Here is a 21,016-nt window from a genome sequence, read left to right as displayed (position 1 = left end):
TTGTTTATCTTTTCAAAAACTACACCTCTTGGTTCATCATTTTATTTTTGGTCTCAATGCCAAAGAATGCTCAAACTACCGCACAATTGCACTCATCTCACATGCTAGTAAAGTAATGCTCAAAATTCTCCAAGCCAGGCTACAGCAATACGTGAACCGTGAACTTCCAGATGTTCAAGCTGGTTTTAGAAAAGGCAGAGGAACCAGAGATCAAATTGCCAATATCCGCTGGATCATCGAAAAAGCAAGAGAGTTCCAGAAAAACATCTATTTCTGCTTTATTGACTATGCCAAAGCCTTTGACTGTGTGGATCACAATAAACTGTGGACAATTCTGAAAGAGATGGGAATACCAGGCCATCTGACCTGTCTCTTGAGAAACCTGTATGCAGGTCAGGAAGCAACAGTTAGAACTGGACATGGAACAACACACTGGTTCCAAATAGGAAAAGGAGACATCAAGGCTGTATATTGTCACCCTGCTTATTTAACTTCTATACAGAGTACATCATGAGAAACGCTGGGCTGGAAGAAACACAAGCTGGAATCAAGATTGCCGGGAGAAATATCAATAACCTCAGATATGCGGATGACACCACCCTTATGGCAGAAAGTGAAGAACTAAAGAGCCTCTTGATGAAGGTGAAAGAGGAGAGTGAAAAAGTTGGCTTAAAGCTCAACGTTCAGAAAACTGAGATCATGGCATCTGGTCCCATCAATTCATGGGAAATAGATGGGGAAACAGTGCAAACAGTGTCAGACTTTATTTTTTGGGGCTCCAGAATCACTGCTGATGGTGATTGCAGCCATGAAATTAAAAGACGCTTACTCCTTGGAATGAAGGTTATGGCCAACCTAGATAGCATATTTAAAAGCAGAGACATTACTTTGCCAACAAAAGTCCGTCTAGTCAAGGCTACGGTTTTTCCAGTGGTCATGTATGGATGTGAGAGCTGGACGGTGAAGAAAGCTGAGCGCCGAAGAATTGATGCTTTTGAACTGTGGTATTGGAGACGACTCTTGAGAGTCCCTTGGACTGCAAGGAGGTCCAATCAATCCATCCTAAAAGAGATCAATCCTGGGTGTTCATTGGAAGGTCTGATGTTGAAGATGAAACTCCAATACTTTGGCCACCTCATGTGAAGGGTTGACTCATTGGAAAAGACCCTAACGCTGGGTAGGATTAGGGGTGGGAGGAGAAGGGGACGACAGAGGATGAGATGGTTAGATGGCATCACCGACTCGATGGACATGGGTTTGGGTAGACTCCGGGAGTTGGTGATGGACAGGGAGGCCTGGCGTGCTGCAATTCATGGGGTCGCAAAGAGTCGGACACGACTGAGCGACTGAACTGAACTGATTCTATTTCAACTCTGATCTTTATTATTTTCTTCTTTCTACTGACTTTGTGCTCTGTTCTTTTTTGTGTTGCTTTAGATGGAAAGTTAGGTTATTTATTTGAGATCTTTCTTGTTTCTTGAGAGCGGCTTTTATCACTATAAGTTTCCCTCTTGAACCATTTTTGCTGTGTCCTGTAGATTTTAGAAGGTTGTATTTCTACATTTTTCATTCATCCCAAGGTATTTTTTTTAACTTCTTCTTTCTTTATTGTCCCAATGGTTTTTTGGTAGCATGTTTTCAGTCTTCACTTGTTCGTGTTTTTACCAGTTTTATTCATGCAATTGATTTCTAGTTTCTTATTGTTATGCTCAGAAAAGAGGATGGACTTAATTTGAATCTTCTTAAATTTACTGAGATTTTTCTTGTGGCCTAGCATGTGATCTATCCTGGAGAATGTTCCATATGCCCTTGAGAAGAACGGGTATTGTGCTGTTTTTGAATAGAATGTTCTATAGATATTTATTAAGTCCATCTGGCCTAATATGTCATTTAAGCCCATTGTTTCCTTATTGGTTTTTTTGTCTGATCTATTCATTAATGTGACTGGGGTATTCAAGTTCTCTATTATTATTTTATTACTGTCAATTTCTCCCTTTATGTCTGCTAATATTTACTTTATATATTTAGGTGCTCCTGTGTTCAGTGTATATATATTAACAAATCTAATATCCTTCTCTTAGATTGAGGATCCTCCCTTTATCATTATTTAATGCCCTAAATAATGTCTTGGTATATATTTTGTTTTAAAGTCTATTTTGTCTGATATGAGTACTGTTACCCCAGCTTTCCATTTCACTTGCATGAAATATCTTTTTCTAATCTCTTCACTCTCAGTGTGTGTCTTAAGCTCTGAAGTAAGTCTTGTGTAGGTTGCATATACATGGATCTTGTTTTTTCATCCAGTCAGGTACCTTATGTCTTTTGATTGCAGTATTTAGTCTATTTACATTAGAAGTGATATTTAATAGGTACATACCTTTTGCCATTTCGTTATATGTCTTCCGGTTGTTTTGTAGTTCTTGTTCTTATCTTCTTTTCCTAATCTCTTCTCTTTCAGTTTGATAATTTTTTAAAATTATGTTTGGGTTCCTCTGTGTTTGTTTTTTGTGTATTTATTGGAGAACTTTGATCTGCAGTTACTACGAGGTGTGTGTGTGTATATATATATATATATATATATATATATATATATATATATGTAAATATATCTACTTGTTTTAGAACGACTTTCCTGGTGGCTCAGACAGTAAAGCATCTGCTTACAATGTGGGAGACCTGGGTTCAATCCCTGGGTCAGGAAGATCCCCTGGAGAAGGAAATGGCAACCCACTCCAGTACTCTTGCCTGGAAAATCCCATGGACGGAAGAACCTGGTAGGCTACAGTCCATGGGGTCGCAAAGAGTCAGACACGACTGAGTGACTTCACTTTTCACTTACTTTAGAATGACAGTCATTTAAGTTCAAATACATTCCAAAAGCTCTACTTTTTTTTTTTAACTAACCACCCCACAACATTTTACGTTTTGGTGTTATATTTTATATTTTCATGAGTATCCATTAACTGTTCCCTGGTGGCTCAGATGGTAAAGAATCTGCCTGTAATGCAGGAGAACTGGGTTTGATCCCTGGGTCAGGAAGATCCCCAGAGAAGGGAATGCCTACTCACTCCAGTATTCTTACCTGGAGACCATGGACAGAAGGGCCTGGTGGGCTACAGTCCATGGGGCCACAAAGAGTAGGATGCTACTGAGTGATTAACATTTTCACATTAACTGTTTATTGCAGTTATAGTTGATTAATAGTTAACTTTACAATTTTGTTTTTTAATGTTCATTGCTACTTATTTAAGTGGTTCATCAACTACCTTTATAGTATATTTACATATGTCAGTGAGATTTTTTTCCCTTCAAATATTTTCTTATTTCTTGCTATAGGCTTTTCTTTTTCACTTAAAGATCCTTTAACATTTCTTGTAAGGCCAGTTTAGTGGTGATTAAGTTAAGTTTTTGCTTGTCTGGGAAACTGTTTTTCCTTCCATTCTGAATGATAACATTGCTGGGTGGAGTATCTTAGGTTGAAGGTTTTTCCCTTTCAGCATTTTAAATATATCATGCCACTTCATTTTGGCCTACAAAGTTTCTACTGAAAAATCAGCAGGTAGCCCTATGGGGGTTCCTTTGTATGTGATTTTGCTTTTCTTTTGCTGTCTTTAGAATTCTCTTTAATGTTTGACGTTTCAATTATGATATGTCTTCACGTGGGTCTCTTTGGGTTCATCTTGTTTGGGACTCTCTGTGCTTCCTAGACCTGGGTATCTGTTTCTTTCTTCAGATTAGGGAAGTTTTCAGCCATAATTTAATCAAATTTGTGTTCTGTCTTTTTCTATCTTCTGGAAGCCCTATAACCTGAATGTTAGCATGCTTGATGTTATCTTAGTTGCCTTTAAAAATTGTTTTTTTTCTTTTTGTTGTTCTGATTGGGTGGTTTCCAATATTTTGTCTTCCAAATTGTTTATGCAATCTTCTATATTACTTAATCTGCTGGCAATTTTTTCTAGTGAAATTTTCATTTCAATTATTGTATTCTTCAGCCCTGATTGGTTTTTATATTTGCTAGTTCTTTGCTGAAGTTCTCACTGGGTTCCTCTATTCTTTTCCTGAGTTTGTGAGCATTTTTATTACTATTGTTTTAAACTCTTTATCAAGTAAATTACTATCTCTGTTTCATTAGGGGTATTTTTGTGTGTGGGGAAGTTATTCTTTCGTTTGGAATGTATTCATTTGTCTTCTCACTTTTTGTTTCTATAAAGTTATGTGAAACAATTACCTATCTCAGGCTTAAAGGCATGTCCTTGTGTGGGAGCATCCCTGTGCAATCTGCTTGCACCCAGTTTTTGGTGAGAGACTGGGACCTGAAGTGAGCAGTAACTGTGTCTTCATTTGGGGTGCATGGGAAGCTGTCACCTTAGCAGGGCACAGAGTTGGAATAGGAATGGTTAGAAGTGGAGCCAGATGTGAGCTGGGGCCTCTCTCAGGCTTAGGGCAGGCCCGCAAGCAAAGGGGTTAGAGCTATAATCTGAGCTAGCACCTCTTCCCTCCAGTGTGATGGTGGTCTCTCCTTTGGCCAGAGGCATGGCTGAGGCCCAAGGGGCTGGAACCTCAAATCTGAGCCAACTCAACTTCTCCCTGGTACAGTGGTTATTTGTACTTGGTTGGGAGCAGTGCTGGAGCAGCAACCCAGTGCAGGCTGGAGCAGTCCTGGCAGGGCAACCCCAGACCATGAGGTGTTTTCAATCTGCTGCTTAAGCACTGGGACTGGGAGCAGGTGAGCCTGTGGCATGCTCTTCAAATCCGGAGCCTCAGTTTCTACAGCTCTCTGATAAGCCCTACAGGTTTTCAAACCAAGCAGGCTTGTATTCCTGGTCTGGACCTCAGGGTTAGGGTACCCAATATGGGACTAAACCCCTTGCTTCTTAGGGACAATGCACAAGCCTGTATCCCCCTCCTCTTCTGGGTCACCCACAAGGAGTGTAGATCCTGATTAGACTGCTTCTCCTTCCTTCCTCCCAGACTCCAAATGGTCCCTCCTTTAATAACCTTGGTTGTAGAAGAGCCTTCCTGATAGTCTTCAGACTGTTCTCAGAAAGTACTCAATAAGTAGTTGTAGTTTTGATATGCTTGTTGGGGGAGGTGAGCTCAAGGTCTACCTACTTCACCATCTTAATCCCATACAATCAAATATTAAAAAATTTAAACTTCTTTCTCTTTCCTAACACTGAATTAAAGGTAAAGCTCTTGTGAATTCAGCTTGATTATATTTCTTAGACTTACCCTTACCCCTTACATCCACCACTTTTCATCCCTACTGCCCCAAGCTCAAGATGCCCTTTGGAGTCTAGAGCTCTATAACAAAGAAATATTTTACAGTGATTTTGTTGTTTTTCTTAAAAAACAAGAAATACACGTTGAAAGCAATACAGGGGTAGTGGAAACAGTATATTCTCTGGACCCAAAAAGATAATTTGGAATTTTGGCTTGATTTATTAATGAGTGACTGTTAATAACATAGTTATTTCTCTGAGCTTCAGTTTCTTTCTTTGTAAAATACATGTAACAATTAACAGGTTTGTTTGTAAGGATACTTAAACCTGAAGAAAATATCACAGGTATTCACTGTATGGTATCCATTATACTATTATAATTGTGTTTAATTCATACATACCTCATATGCTGTAAGTATTTAAAATTAAATTTGAAATAGACTAAAATATAAATCATATCATAGTCTTGTGTATCCAAAATTTGTCAGGTTCTCCTGAATCTTTTTAGGTATAAGCTAATTTTTTAGAACTTCAATCCATGCTTTATTTGAATTTTAATGAAAGCAACAGTCTTTTTACTACTATTACTTTATGTAAGTTAAGCCAAGCTGACATGCAGGGAACTTATGTAATAAGCCAGAAAGTAGACCCAATTTCTTTTCTCTTAATCAAGCAACACTGTTCTTTCTTCACAAACATTAAAATTCCCCAAATAGGTTTCAAAGCTATGTGTTCACCATGGCATGTACCCAGCAATAGAGTTCTTATCACACAATGCACTTACTTGTCCCATGTGATAAAAGTTGCTCTCTGTGTTGAAATGCCAAGACCAACAATTTGATTCATTTCTATTCCTGCGGCTAAAAATAAAGATAGATAAAACACATTTAAAAGCCTAGGATGTTTTTCTTTATAATATTATCATATGGAAAAGAATTACTTAATATAATCTATGAGAAAAGCAAATGGGTTCAGCATTTTAAAAACACAATTGGAGCTAATAAATAAAACATTACTAGCATGATTTTGTAGTTTTTTTTTTTTTACTTAAAGGGAAAAGAAGTTATAATCTAATAATAATAAAATGGACTTTTTGCTTTAAAGATTAGAAAGAAAACAAACACCACTTAAAGTAAATTAGATGGTATTTTTTTCTTGATAACACTAAAAAATAGGATTTTCATTTAAGCAACGATCAGCTATAACAGAAGCTGGTTGATGGCAACAAAGGAAACCCTCACGGAAAGTAGCATAAATACTGAAGCACAGATCTTATTTACTACACAAACTCATGCTAGGATGCAAATAAAAACAGATTTTGCAAAGTCCAAATTTCTTGAAATACAGCAGCTCACATGTTTCTGTGGCATTCCTTTAAAAAAGCAATTTGTCCCACTGAACAAATTAGGGACAGCCTCAATTTGAGCTTTGCTCAATTTAAGGACGACACACCACCTCCTGTATAGTACTCCTTCCTAGCCTGATCATAAGGAAATAACTAGATAATCCCCAAATGCAGGATAGTCTATTAAACTGATCTGTACTTTTGAAAATTGTCAGTGTCATGAGGAACATGGTCTATATTAAAGGAGACTAGACTGACTACTAAAGGCAATGCCTCATCTTTGTTGGATTCTAGATTGAAAAAAAAATATTCAAGATTAAGATAAGAGGGGAATACTGAGGATCAAGTATTAGAAAATATCACTGGGTTAATGTTAGATTTGCTGTGTGATGATTACATCATGTCTACGTATGAGAATACTCCTTATCTTTGGAGATAATGCTTAAGTACTTGAGGATGACAGGCTATTACATCATAACCAACTCTCACCTCGGGTAGCTAATGTGAATCTAGGAGAAAGCACACAGGTATTCTGCCAATTTTTTAAAAATAGGTTTTGAAAACCAGAAAAGTTAGGAGAAGCAATTCAGTCAGAGAAATGAAGTAAAAGACCATTTTGAAATTACAAGTCCTCTTTCACCATGTTCCTAAAGAAGGCTGTGCTGAGACTGTTTTTAAAGAGCTAAGATTCCAGACCCTGGCTACAGCCAGGAGAACACTTGCCCTAAGAGGTCGCACAGGAAAAAAACAAAACAAAAACTTATTTTACAATAAAGATAACTCAGTTGTAAACTGGTGAGAGCAGGAATTGAGTGTTGTAACTTCGTTTACAACCCTCTGGTATTTTCTACAAAACAGGAAATCAAATAGGCACTGGCTACAACCTGGAATAAATAGTAAGGTGAGCCTTTAATACTGCAGCTCAAAAAGACTTCAAGCAGAGGAAAGAGTTGCTGCTACCCTCCCTTGACAAAGTGGGTTCACTGTAAACCACAAATGTCCATCCTCCCCAAACTACTGGGAAACTGTGACTCCAATAAAATATTTTATGTATAATTTAGGAAACCCACAAAATTCTTATTATATACAAAATACACGTTACCATCTTTCTTTTATAAATCCAATTACCTTTGACAGATTCTTTTATTACAGCAACAAACTGAAGCCAGAGAACATCAGGATCAATTTCAACCCAGCCAGCCTGAGGATAAAGACTTTCTACCTATTAAGGAAAAGAGAAAATTTAGTAAAAACAAATTAGAACAAGTCAAAACCATCCAGCCCTTAAGGGTACCAGTTAAAATAATTAAAAAACAAGATTTTATTTATTATCTAATTCATTTTTATTGTTAAGATAGAAAAAAATATGAAATAAAAAAGGATTATACACCAAAATAGCAGTTTTATTCAGTTCATGAATTTACAGAAGATTTTATCTTTATTTCCAAGGCTTTCTACAATGAAAATGCATTATTTCTGTAATAAAACAAAATGTCAAACTTAAAAGAAAAAACACCTGGACAGGATGCACGGAACAGCTATTTGTAACCTCCAAAACGTATATGGTGGCAGGCAGACAAGGAAAGAAGATAAGAATTAGAATAGCACCGAAGTGGTAGTGAGTTTCCCATTTTTCTTCTGGGAAAAATGGCCTAGACTGGCCTCACCTGCCCTAGACTCAAGGCAGCCTGAAAACCCAGAAGCAGGTACCAAGGTGCACTGGAAAAGCCAGGAGAACATTTGTTAACACTCAGAGAGGAACAGAACAAATCTCTCGCTTTTCTTTTTTATCCATGGTCTCCATCCTTTTATATGCTGGCTATCTCACAGGGCAGCTACAGTAGTATTCACAAGCACCCCAAATACTGAGGGAGGTAAAACTTTCTCTCCCAGAACAGGTGCTGGAGACCCACCAGGGTAAGGTGAACCCCCTATGGCTGTTTCCTCTTTGTGTCCTCCTGTTGCCTAGCCTTGGATGTGGGCATAGGAAGTGCCCTGCAGAATGGGATAGTGAAAGCTCCAGCTTCAGGTAAGAGGACCCAAATGAGGAGGCTCAGGGAACCAAAAAGTCCCAGGAAGATCTCAGAGAGGGAAGAGCTTGGGAAAGCTACTCCAGAAAGACGTGATGAACTCCCAGGCTCTCCTGGAAGCTGCACATGTATGAATACACTCCTAGACAGCATTTTATTGTTTAGTCACTAAGTGTCCAATTCTTTTGCAACCCCATGGGCTTATAGCCCAGGGCTTCCCAGGTGGCACTAGGGGTAAAGGACCTGCCTGTCAATCCAGGAGACTTAAGAGATGCAGGTTCAATCCCTGGGTCGGGAAGATCCCCAGAGGAGGAAATGGCAACCCACCCTAGTGTTCCTGCCTGGGAAATCCCATGGACAGGGGAGCCTGGCCGGCTACAGTCCACAGGGTTGCAACAGTGATAGACAACTGCAGCAACTTAGCACATGTGGACTGTAGCCGGCCAGGCTCCTCTGTCCATGGGATTTCCCAGGCAGGAACACTGGAGTGAGTTGTCATTTCTTTCTCCAGGATCTTCCCGACCGAGAGTTCAAACCTGCGTCTCCTGCATTGGAAGTCATATTCTTTACCACTGAGCCACCAGGGAAGCCCTCCTAGACAGCATAGCAAAGATGCTAAAAGCAAAACTTAAAAAAAAACCCCAAAAACATATCATTGCCCAAGTCCTGGGGCTTCCTAGATAGTGCAGCTGGAAAAGAATCCGCCTGCCAATGCAGGAGACACAAGAGATACGGGTTTGATTCCTGGATGGGGAAGATGGCAATCCACTCCAGTATTCTTGCTTGGAGAATCCCATGGACAGAGGAGCCTGGCGGGCTACAATCCATGGGATCACAAAGTTAGACACGACTGAGCACGCATGCACTCCCAGGTCCCATACTGACCTCTAGGTGGCACATACTACACAGGACAGATCTAAATAGTACTTCCAAGATCTTAAAAACAGAATGAACATTGAAATCAAAGTCCAAGAAAGGCTGGTCAGACTGTGTAGCCCGAACACAACTGCATTAACTGCCTTTTAAAGAAAAATATCAACATTTGTCATAGGCCTTATACAAGACTCAGAGGTTTATAACATGATATTCAAAATGTCCAGGCTACAATCCAAAATTACCAGGTACATTAAAAATCAGAAAAATTTCAGCTCGTATAGCAAAAGATAATAGATACAAGTATCACCATAACAGATAATTTTGACAAAGATTTTAAAGCAACTATTATAAAAACGCACCAAGAAGGGTGAATTCTTTTGAAACAAATAGGAACATAGAAAGTTTTAGCAAAGAAATAAAAGACATAAGGAAGAACAAAAATCTCACCATTTCAAAATTAAAAATACAATAATTAAGTGGGGAAAATGGAGAGATGCTGGTCAAAGGATACAAACTTTCAGTTATAAGATGAATAAGGTCTAGGGACTTAATGTACAGTATGGTAACTAGAGTTAATAATAATGTATTATACACTCAAAATCTGCTAAGAGATTAGTTAAGTGTTCTCAACACACACACACACAAATACAAATAATAACCTTGTGAGATGAAAAGTGGTTTAATCAACATTAATTATGTTATTTCATTAACAATGTAGATGTATGCCAAAAGATCAATTTGCACACCTTAAATACATACAACTTTTGTCAACTGTACCTTAATAAAGCTGGAAAAAATTAATTAGAAAAAGAAAATGATTAAAACACATACTGGATCAGCTCCATGGTAGAATGGAGATAACAGAAGAAAGTCAATAAGCTTAAAGACAGATCAATAGAAATTCTCTAATCTGAACAGCAGAAAAAAAAAAGAAGAAGAAAACCTCAGGGATCTGTGGGACAGAGAAAATGGTCTAATACTCATGTCAGCAGAGGCCCCAAAGAAGAAAAGAAAGACTTCAGTGCCTAAACAAATTACTTAAGGGAAGTAATGGTGCTAAGAATTCCCAAGCTCAGTAAAAGATTTAAAATCTATATATTCAGGAAGCTTAGAAAATCCCCAGCAGGATAAGTCCAAAGCAGTCACAGCCAGGTCCAACATAATTCAAATGCTAAAAACTGAAAGCAAAACAAAACAAAACTGAAAGCAACCAGACAGAATAAATACACAGAAAAATAACTCAAATGACTGTGAACTTCTCATCAGAACCAAGGCCAGGAGGAAGTGGCTCGACATTTTTAGAGTGCAAAAAACTTTCACCTACAATTCCATATCAAAATCCTAGGATTTTTAATAGATATAGATATGATCATTCTAAAATTTACATAGAAAGGTGAAAGAACTAAAATAGCCAAAACAATACTGATAAAGAATAAAATTGGAGGAATCACACTACACAATTTGAAGACTTACTCTAAAGCCACAGTAATCAAAATAGTGTAATCATAAAAACACACAAATAGATCACAGAGCACAAGAGAATCCAGAAGTAGACACACACAAATATGGCTAGTTGATTTCTGACAAATATACAAGGCAATTCAATGGAGAAAAATAGCTTTTCAACAGAGTTGGAATAATTAGACATCCATATGCAAAAAAATTAACCTCAATCTTAAAAACCTCACTTCTTACACAAAAAACTAACTCAAAATGGATCCCAGATATAAATGTAAAACTGCAAAATGCTTATAGGAAATCACAGCAAAAAATCTTTATGACTTGGGATTAGGTGAAGAGTTCTTAGACATGACACCAAAAGTATGATTAATAAAACAAGAAAAACTGATAAAGTGAGCTTCATCAGAATTAAAAATGTGTGCTCTGCAAAAGATATTGTTAAGAAAATGAAACAGCCAAGTACAGACTAGTTGAAAATATCTGAAAATCGTGTATTCAACACAGGATTTATATCTAGAATATATTTTAAAAAAATCTCAAAACAACAGTAAGAAAACAATTCAATTAAAAAATGGCCAGAAAACTTGAACTAGCACTTTATCAAAGAGGATATGTGGACAGAAAATATGCACATGGAAATATTCAACATCATTAGGTAAATGCAAATCAAAACCACAGTGAAATAACACTACATCTAAAGTTTAAAAAAAAATACTAACAATATCAAGTGTTGATGAAAAACAAAATTCACAAACGTTGCTGGTGGGAATACAAAATTATAAGAGTCACTCTGGAAAACTTTGGCAATTTCTTGTTAAGTTAAATATTCACTTACCATGTGATGCAACAATACCACTCCTACGTATTTATCCCAGAGAAATGAAAACTTACATTCACTTTAAAATCTGTACACAAATGTTTACAGCTGTTCTATTCAAGATCACCAGAAACTGAAAACAATGCAAATATACTTCAACCAGTGAATGAATGTGGTATATTCATATAATGGATTACTATTCAGAAATAAAAAGGAATGAATTACTGATACACACAATATATATGAATCTCAAAGGCATTATGTTGAAAAAAAGTCAGTCTTCATAGGTTACTTACTGTATTTTTCCACTTATAAGATATTTTCTTATATCTTATATGTCCTTATAAGGACAGAAAAACAAAAACAAAAACCATAGTCATGCAAAACAGATCAGTGGTTTTCAGAGATTAGATGTGGGAGGAAAGTGACTATAAACGGCTTGCACAAGGGTTTTTTGGTTACTTCCACACATGTGCTAAAACTCACAAAAGTTATTCACCAAAGGAGTCTCATCTTACTATGCTAATTTAAAAAATAAGATAAAAAAGAATCTTTGGCTTCAGGTTAAAACAATGGCTTGAACATAAGTGTTTTATTTCCAATTCCTCTCAAGACTCCCATTAAACTAAAAACACGAAAAAGATTTACGCAGAAAGACAAGAAGAGAGCAAGGAAGCTCAGATCAGGTTTTAACAAATGTCTTTAACACTATCAGTGAGTGGGTAGGTGGTACAGGGCTAAGCACAGAGGAGACAACTGAATACCTCACTAGCCGCTCAGATTATACACCTCTGTTTAACCCCTGGAAGAATCTCAGGTAGAACTCTGAAAATTAGAGATACCTCAGAAGACTGGGATGCCAGATGCTGCTGAACAGAGGAGTGATTCAATCTTTATAAGGACCCTGAATCTCCTTATCCAGTCAGATCCACCTCCCCTCCCTAACACAGCAGAAGGTACGAGATTTACCCTCTGGAGGAGCTGAACCAGAGACATTACTTGCAAATACTAGATATAGCTGAGAAAATAAGACACAGTACTGAAAATATGAATGGATAACCAACCAAAGATCATCATTTAAGGAAAACCTCTAACACATAAGAAAAGGCCAAAATAAACAGAAAAAAGGAACTGTGAGAAAACACTGACAATGTGGGGAGCATGAGAGTGACACAAAGATGATACGAAAAAAGAATCTATATTATCAATCAATATTATTCCCCAGTGAGCCTACTGGAAATAAACAGATTTAACAAAATCTATTCCCCTTCTTTAGGGACTTCCCCGGTGGTAAGTCAATCCTAAAGGAAATCAACCCTGAATATTCATTAGAAGGACTGATGCTGAAGCTGGTGCTCCAATACTTTGGCCATCTGATGCAAAGAGCCGACTCACTGGAAAAGACCCTGATGTTGGGAAAGACTGAAGACAGAAGGAGAAGGGGATGACAGAGGATGAGATGGTTGGATAGCATCACTGACTTAATGGACATGAATTTGAGCAAGCTCCGGGAGATAGTAAAGGACAGGGAAGATTGGCACACTGCAGTCCATGAAGTCGCAAAGAGTCAGACATGACTTAGTGACTGAACAACAATTCCCCTTCTATCAAATAACATTTCTCTTCTTTCCATGCAAAACTTTCATGACCACAGACTGTATGTAATGACTCAACTGCAATAAATACTTCTCCATCCCAAAAAACTCAATATGGCCATCATCATGTCAAGTCAACAAATTAGACTTGGCAGTGGCACTCCAGGGTCACTTCCCCCCACTGCACCAACCCAGACAGCTCACCATCACGAAACATGTCACAACAGTTTAGAAGATCAAACTGAAATACAAGATCAAGAATATATTCAAAGCTAAGAAGAAAACATGTTCTGTTGATTAAAAACAAAAGACAACAACCAGTTCTTTTCAAGAATGTACAGAGGGAACACACTATTGGAAAGTCCAGTTTTCTTCGAAGTGGTCTTTCTGCCCTGTTCTTCCAACCAAAATGTTATTATCTTTTACAGTTTCTCACAATGGCATGATGTTCCAATGGGGAACATGATGAACTTTCTTTGCTTTGAAAAACTAAAAATATCAAACATTCACATGTAGGACTTCCAAAACTCGGAACACTACTCTCGTATATAACACCAATATTTAAGATTTCATAAAAAGATTTTTTTAACTTGTTGGGACTTCCCTAGTGATCCAGTAGCTAAGACTGTGTTCCCAATGCAGGGGGCCCAGGTTCGATCTTAGGTCAGGGAACTAGATCCCACATGCTGCAAGTAAGAGTTCACATGCTGCAACTTAAAAAAAAAAAAATCCCACATGTTGCAAGGAAGATTGAGGATCCTCTGTGCTGCAACTAAGAACAGTACAGTCAAATGAATAAATAAAAATAAATATTAAAAAAGAAAGAAAAAATACAACTTATAGAAAAAGGCTACAAATGTGGGTCTCTGCTATTAAAAAATGAATACCGTAAGAGATAAAATTAAAGTCTTCTGAGAGGCCTTAGTACTAGCCTTCTCATGTAAAAGTTCCTGTTTGGAATTTCCATTTTAATGAAAAGACTAAAGCCTATTTTGTTCATATCTCTAAAGAGTGATCTCTTCTGTTTTTCTTTCTCAAGCTATTTATTTGGCAGTACCAATCAAATCCTATGCTAAGTGTGGTTTTCTATTATATATTCTTTCCAACATAATTTAGCAGAGGTGTGATTTTCATTTGAGAAAACAAATACAAGTTCTGTGTCTAATCCATAGAGTCCCATGAAGGAAACTGATTTCCTAATATTTTCCTAAAATGACTAAATGTAATTCAATTATCTATTCTGTACCCAAGAAATAATAAACTAGGTGCTAAGAAGTTGGATTTAGAAAAGACCGAGGAACCAGAGATCAAATTGCCAACATCTGTTGGATCATAGAAAAAGTGAGAGAATTCCACAAAAACACCTACTTGTGCTTTACTGACTACGCCAAAGCCTTTGACTGTGTGGATCACAACACACTGTGGAAAATTCTGAAAGAGATGGGAATACCAGACCACCTGACCTGCCTCCTGAGAAATCTGTATGCAGGTCAAGAAGCAACAGTTAGAACCAGGCATGGAACAACAGACTGGTTCCAAACTGGGGAAGGAGTACATCAAGGCTGTATATTGTCATCCTTCTTATTTAACTTATATGCAGAGTACATCATGCAAAATGCTGGGCTTGATGAAGCTTAAACTGGAATCAAGATTGCCGAGAGAAATATCAATAACCTCAGACACACAGGTGACACCACCCTTACGGCAGAAAGTGAAGAGGAACTAAAGAGCCTATTGATGAAATTGAGAGAGGAGAGTGAAAAAGCTGGCTTAAAACTCAACATTCAAAAAACTAAGATCATGGCATCTGGTCCCATCACTTCACGGCAAATAGATGGGGAAACAATGGAAACAGTGACAGACTTTATTTTCTTGGGCTTCAAAATCACTGCAGATGATGACTGCAGCCATGAAATTAAAAGACACTTGCTCCTCAGAAGAAAAGCTATGATCAACCTAGACAGCATATTCAAAAGCAGAGAATACTTTTCCAACAAAGGTCCATCTAGTCAAAGTTATGGTTTTTCCAGTAGTCATGTATGGATGTGACAGTTGGACCATAAAGAAAGCTGAGAGCCGAAGAATTGATGCTTTTGAACTGTGGTGTTGGAGAAGACTCTTGAGAGTCTCTTGGACTGCAAGGAGATCCAACCAGTCAATCCTAAGGGAAATCAGTCCTGAATATTCATTGGAAGGACTGATGCTGAAGCTGAAACTCCAACTCCAAAACTTCTGGCCACCTGATGTGAAGAACTGACTCACTGGAAAAGACCCTGATGCTAGGAAAGATTGAAGGCAGGAGAAGGGGATGGCAGAGGATGAGATGGTTGGATGGTATCACTGACTCAATGGACATGAATTTGAGCAAGCTCTGGGAGTGTGTGATGGACGGGGAAGCCTGGCATGCAGAGGTCCATTGTGTGCAAAGAGTTGGATACAACTGAGCCACTGAACTGAACTGAAGAAGCAATGTAGGCCAAGATCATTTTTCCCAAAGAAATCAAGATATCTGAAGCAAAGGACCAGTTGCTGTTGGTTTTTTTTCTGATTTCTAATTCATTGTAGACCAACAATTTTTAAGACATAATTAAAACAATTTTCTAAGAAAAACATGACATACAAAGTAAAATCTCAAATGTTTTATTACTACGGTCAACAAATATAAAATGACTTTGCCAAACTGCTACACAAATTTCTAAATCTTAGTTTCTCTCTTTCACCCCCCGCAGCCTGCAAACCATGCTTTCAGCAGCACTGATGTAAACTGCTATCAGTTTGAGAGGCGTTGCTTTCAACTCCTTAATTTAAGATACAATGCTTCAGCCTCAAAGGACAAGGATTTTTTGCATTTTTATTTACTTACATACCTTTCCAGACACCTTCACCAGCTTTGAGTCTGGGCAAACCATTCTAGTCTCCTGCTACTTAACAGCAATCTTGATTCATTTTTGAGATTCTTACCTCATTTCTCAAAAAAAAGAAATAATGATTTCTCCCAAATTACATAGCAACTGTGAAATTTGTTATCTTCTTACAGTTTCTGTATCCCTTTGATTCTAAACACTTCAATTCCTTTAAAAAAAAATCACTGCTTAAAACAAAAGTACTTTGTGTCTAGAATTACAAGGGAGACTGTGAAAAGTATCACTGTGTTCTGATAAAGACTCATAAGGAAATAAGGAGTATATAGTCGCTGAAGGACAAACTCTGCCTTTCATCTGTTCTTTCAGGTGGGGTTAGGGGTGGGGTATGTGGTGGAGAGGTGGGCAGTGTTCATGCACAGGTGAACAGGTCTCTTTTCTGGTCCTAAAACCAGAATGAGGAAGTCCTCAAACGAAAAAACAAAAAAAATGCTCAAAGCATTCTTTTGGCTGGACCTGCTCCTGGGCAACCCCTGCAGCTGAAAAACACTTCCAAGGGGCTAGGAAGAGGGGTAGGAGCCAAGCAAATGAGGGAGTCCATTGCTGCTGGGAATGGATTAGGTAACTAACAGCTTCAGTACCCCCTGACAATGTTGAGGGTCTTCCCTGGTGGTGAAGAGTCCACGCTCCCAATGCTAGGGGCCTGGTTGGGGAACTAGATACTGCATACTGCAACTAAGACTTGGCACAGCCAAATAAACATTTTTTTTTTCTTTTAAAGATGTTGGTATTGGAAAGAAGAATAAAAACATCATATGGAATTCACATTATTTTTTGTTTGCTGACAACTCTAAGAAATCAACACTTCATGGAAACAAGATCAGAGGAATACCAATCTGTTAGTTGCCTTACTAGTAACAACTAATGACTTGATAGGTTTCTCAAGCCAGAAAAAGATATTTTCATGAACTGTCAAAGATGGAAAGGAGAAAGGTAATGACAACATAGCCTTCAAAACTTGTGCAATACTTATATTCCTGGAAATCAGTTGCTCTGCACTTTCAGAAGCAGTTCATGATGAAGACTACTGAATGACAAACATAAAGTTAAATTCCATTAAGTCTTGAAAATCTCAAATGTAAATAAAGACAGGGTTGAAGGTCTATCAAGGAAGTGCAGGAAAAACCAAGCAAATCAAAAAGCACCCTCTCTGGCTGGATATGCGTAGCCAGCCCTGCCCTGCCCTGCCACTCACCGCAGTCCCACCCAGGTAAGGCCAGAGAGCCGAATCCTCAGGTGAGCGGAAGCGAGTGAGTGATCCGAAGTCACAATCCGAGCCCCTAAAGTCTTCAGCCAGGACCGAAAGAGCGCGCAGGTTTCAGACTGGCCCGGGGAGAGAATGAGGAGATCTGGCCGGTCCAGGCACGCCGCTCAGGACCGAGGGCCCGCGGTGCCGCAGGTGGCCGCGTCCAGGCCAGATGAGGCAGTCCGGCCCTCACGCCCCCCCGCGACCAGATCCCGGGTGCCCTGCGCGACCTAGACCCGCTGCCCCGACGCCCGCTCCCCGGTCACCTTCTGCGCGCTGGAGCCGCAGATCCGCGCCGCGCGGTCATAGACGTGGCAGCGAATCATTGAGCTGCCTACGTCCATCCCCAGCACGAAGCCTGCGCGCCGCGAGTCCGGCGCGCCCTGCTCCGGGACCGTAGGCTGTTCTGACATCCCGACCCGCACACCTCTCTGCCGTAGCCGCCAGCCGAGCGGGCGCGCTTTAAATTACCGCACCTCAGGGGCCCAGCGCGCCCCGCCGGGCCGCCGCCCCCGGCCCGCCTCTCCGCGAGATCCGGCAAGCGGCCCCGCCCCTGCCGCGGGCCCCGCCCGACGCCGTGACGTCACGGCTGCGCAATGACTCTTTGCAGGAGAGCCCGCGGGCCTGGCGGCCGCGTGGGTAGTGTGAAGGAGAGCGGGGAGGTGGTGGTGGGTCCTTGGAGCCTGGGCCACTTGGTTCCGCCCCGTTTTCCAAACACCAGCCTCTCAAAGTTACCTTGGCCCGTAATTTTAATTATTTCCCTCCTAACTCTAAGCGCCTGCGACAGTGTCCGCATTTCTTGTAACTGGTTACATATTATGAATCTATTAAGAAATATAGTAACTTGAAAAGAAATTAAAAATTCGGCCGAAGATATTTATTCATAAACTGAAAGTTTCTCCCCAGGACTTATCTCCCCAGAAAACCTGGTGAGGTTTGCTAAATGAAGTAACACTCTAGAACTTACCCAGCCCTCTGGTGGGGCAAAAGGGACCAAGTGCTGGGTGGCTGTTTTTATCATCAACCTCCACCCCCAATGGCTGCTTTTTCAGAAGTCTGAAAGTCCCTCGGGGGGCACTTTACCTTTCACTCGGGGTTTAAGGGCGTGGGCTCTTCCACGCATGGGGCAGGAAGGAGGCCTGTGGAAATTTCGAGTTTCCTGCAGCTCTGGTCACCAGCCTGGAACCCAGGGGGATTCCTATGTGGCGGTCCAGCTCCCAAACGTGTTCATGTCTTCTTCAGCTACTTTCCCACCAACACTACAAAAAACCTAGTGCCTGAACATATTCAATATCTTTTTGTAAAATTATGAAAGTAATATGGATATGTGCTCTTGGTGAAAAAGTTTTAACAGTGTAGAGTGGTATATTAATTAAAAAGCAAAAAAATACTCGTTTTGAACCAAACAGTTCTTTTGACCAACTTGTCATGTTAACCCACTTGCTTTCAGCCCTTTTGGCCAAATTGGGATCTTTGGCCATATTACTTGAAACTTGGAACAAACACCTGGAAGAGTATGGTTTGGGTTTTGTCTTTTTACCCTGTTCTTGTCTAGAGAGGAGAAAGCTTAATCACTCAGTCGTGTCCGACCCGTTGCGACCCATGGGCTGTAGCCCACTGGGCTCCTCTGTTCATGGGATTTTCCAGGCAAGAATACTTGAGTGGATTGCAGTTTCCTGTTGCAGGAACCCTGTTCCTGCCTAATAGTACTAGTTTGTTCCAAATGGTCCCAGGGCTGCTTTCACCAGTGGTGGCCATTTGGTGAGTCATCTACTATGTTAATACCCATGTTGTAATTTGAAATAAATGACTAATGCGTCATGGAGTCTGGCCGGAGTTCTATTAGAAAGAGGACTAATAGGATAGAGATTGAGAAAGAGATTGAGACATACTTTAAGGAATTGGCTCACATGCTTCTGAGGACTGGCAAGTCCTGGAACTCTTTAGGGCAGGCTGAAAGTCTAGAACTTCAGATTAGAGTTGATATTACAATTTGAGTCTAAAGTCTGCTGACAGTAGGCTGGAAACTCAGGCAGTTTTCCTACCTTGCAGTTTTAAAGACAATTCTTCTTTGGGAATGCTCAATCTTTGCCCTTAAGGCCTTCAACTAATTGGATGAAACCAACCAACATCATGAAGGGTCATTTGCTTTACTCAAAGTTTATTGATCTATCTTTTTTAAATTTATATTTATTTTTGGCTGTGCTGGGTCTTCATTGCCGTGCAGTCTTTTCTCTAGTAGCAGCAAGCAGGGTGTACTCTAGTTGCAGTGCGTGGACTTCTCATTGTGGTGGCTTCTTTTGTTGTGGATCACAGGGCTTCCCCTGTGGCTCAGACAGTGAAGAATCTGTCTGCAATGTGGGAGACCTGGATTCGATCCCAGGCTTGGGAAGATCCCCTGGAGAAGGGGATGGCTACCCACTCCAGTTTTTTAGCCTGGAGATTTCCATGGACAGAGGAGCCTGGCAGGCTATCATCTGTGGAGTGGCAGAGGGGACATGACTGAGTGATCTTTCACTCACTTCAGGGGCCCTTGGGGACGCAGGCTTCAGTAGTCGAGGTTCCTGGGCTCTAGAGCTCAGGCTCAATAGTTGTGCTACACGGGCTTAGTTCCTCCACAGCATGTGGGGTCTTCCCAGACCAGGAGGGGAAGCTGTATCTTGTGCATTGGCAGGTAGATTCTTTATCACCCAGCCACCAGGGAAGCCCCAGAATTCATTGATTTAAATTTTAATCACATCTAAAAAATATCTGACATCTAGGTTGATGCTTGTCCAAAAATTGGTCACCCACACAGTGTGCCTACTAGCCTGGTCTAGTTGACACATAAAGTTAACCATCACAGATACCCTTTCACAAGAGAAAGCTGTTTTGTATTCCCTGATGTGAATATTTAGTATATTTCTCAAAGTGATAATTCTTGGGCTTCTTGGACACCTACACTTTACTGTGTGATCATTTTTATACATTCACATCAAATATCTTGAGTATTATCAAAGAATCACAGACTATGAAAATAGGGGTACGCATGTGTGATCTCAGAAACATGGTTTCCGGGAAGCTACTGCTCTTCTAAGAAGCCGTGATGGTGGGGTGTGATGCACAGGAGGGAGGAGAAAGGAACTAGCGGTCCCAAGGGCTCCTCTGTCTATGAGTTTAAAAGCCATAGGGTCTGCGATGTGGCCCGCTGTGCTAGAACTGGTCGCTGGAATGGCCCTTTACGCCTGGCCGAAGAACACTGAAAGACCATGGCCTAAGAGGTCCTAGGTTGACCACACGTAAAAATGAACAAGAACCCTAAAATGTGTTGAAGGGAATCCTCTCCCAGCCCCCTGCAGACTGGAGAGTCCACCTTCCTGGGGCCAGGAATTCTTTGAAGCAACGTTTTATCTTTGGGATTTGAACAAAATCAACTTGTGGGCAAAAAAATAAATTCGTTGAACACACACACACAAAAAAAATAGGGGGCTTAGAAACCACTTAGTCTTGTTTCTTAATCTGCT

At 39.9% G+C, this 21,016-nt stretch overlaps 1 protein-coding gene across 6 annotated transcripts in view; it reads right to left on the bottom strand.

Moving 5' to 3' along the window:
- Nucleotides 1–18,037, bottom strand: part of GK5 (glycerol kinase 5) — a 75,748-nt gene extending 57,711 nt beyond the window's left edge. For 4 of the 6 annotated variants that reach the window (XM_081569567.1, XM_081569571.1, XM_081569569.1 and 1 more), the window contains exons 1-3: nt 17,780–18,037; nt 7,696–7,789; nt 6,007–6,082 (exon numbers count right to left, since the gene is read on the bottom strand). In XM_081569567.1, coding sequence (XP_081425693.1) covers nt 6,007–6,082; nt 7,696–7,789; nt 17,780–17,926 — 317 coding nt within the window. In that variant the 5' untranslated portion in view covers nt 17,927–18,037. Of the gene's footprint in view, nt 1–6,006; nt 6,083–7,695; nt 7,790–17,462; nt 17,591–17,779 lie in introns of all 6 variants that reach the window. The other 2 variants (XM_081569570.1, XM_081569572.1) reach the window with 1 other exon arrangement.
- Nucleotides 18,038–21,016: the final 2,979 nt, after the last annotated feature.

This window comes from Giraffa tippelskirchi, chromosome 2, assembly GCF_054371585.1.
Source record: "Giraffa tippelskirchi isolate mGirTip1 chromosome 2, T2T-mGirTip1v1.2.pri, whole genome shotgun sequence".
NCBI classification, from domain to species: Eukaryota; Metazoa; Chordata; class Mammalia; order Artiodactyla; family Giraffidae; genus Giraffa; species Giraffa tippelskirchi.
The sequence above is the reverse complement of the archived record's forward strand: the minus strand, read 5'-3'. Positions and strand labels throughout refer to the sequence as shown.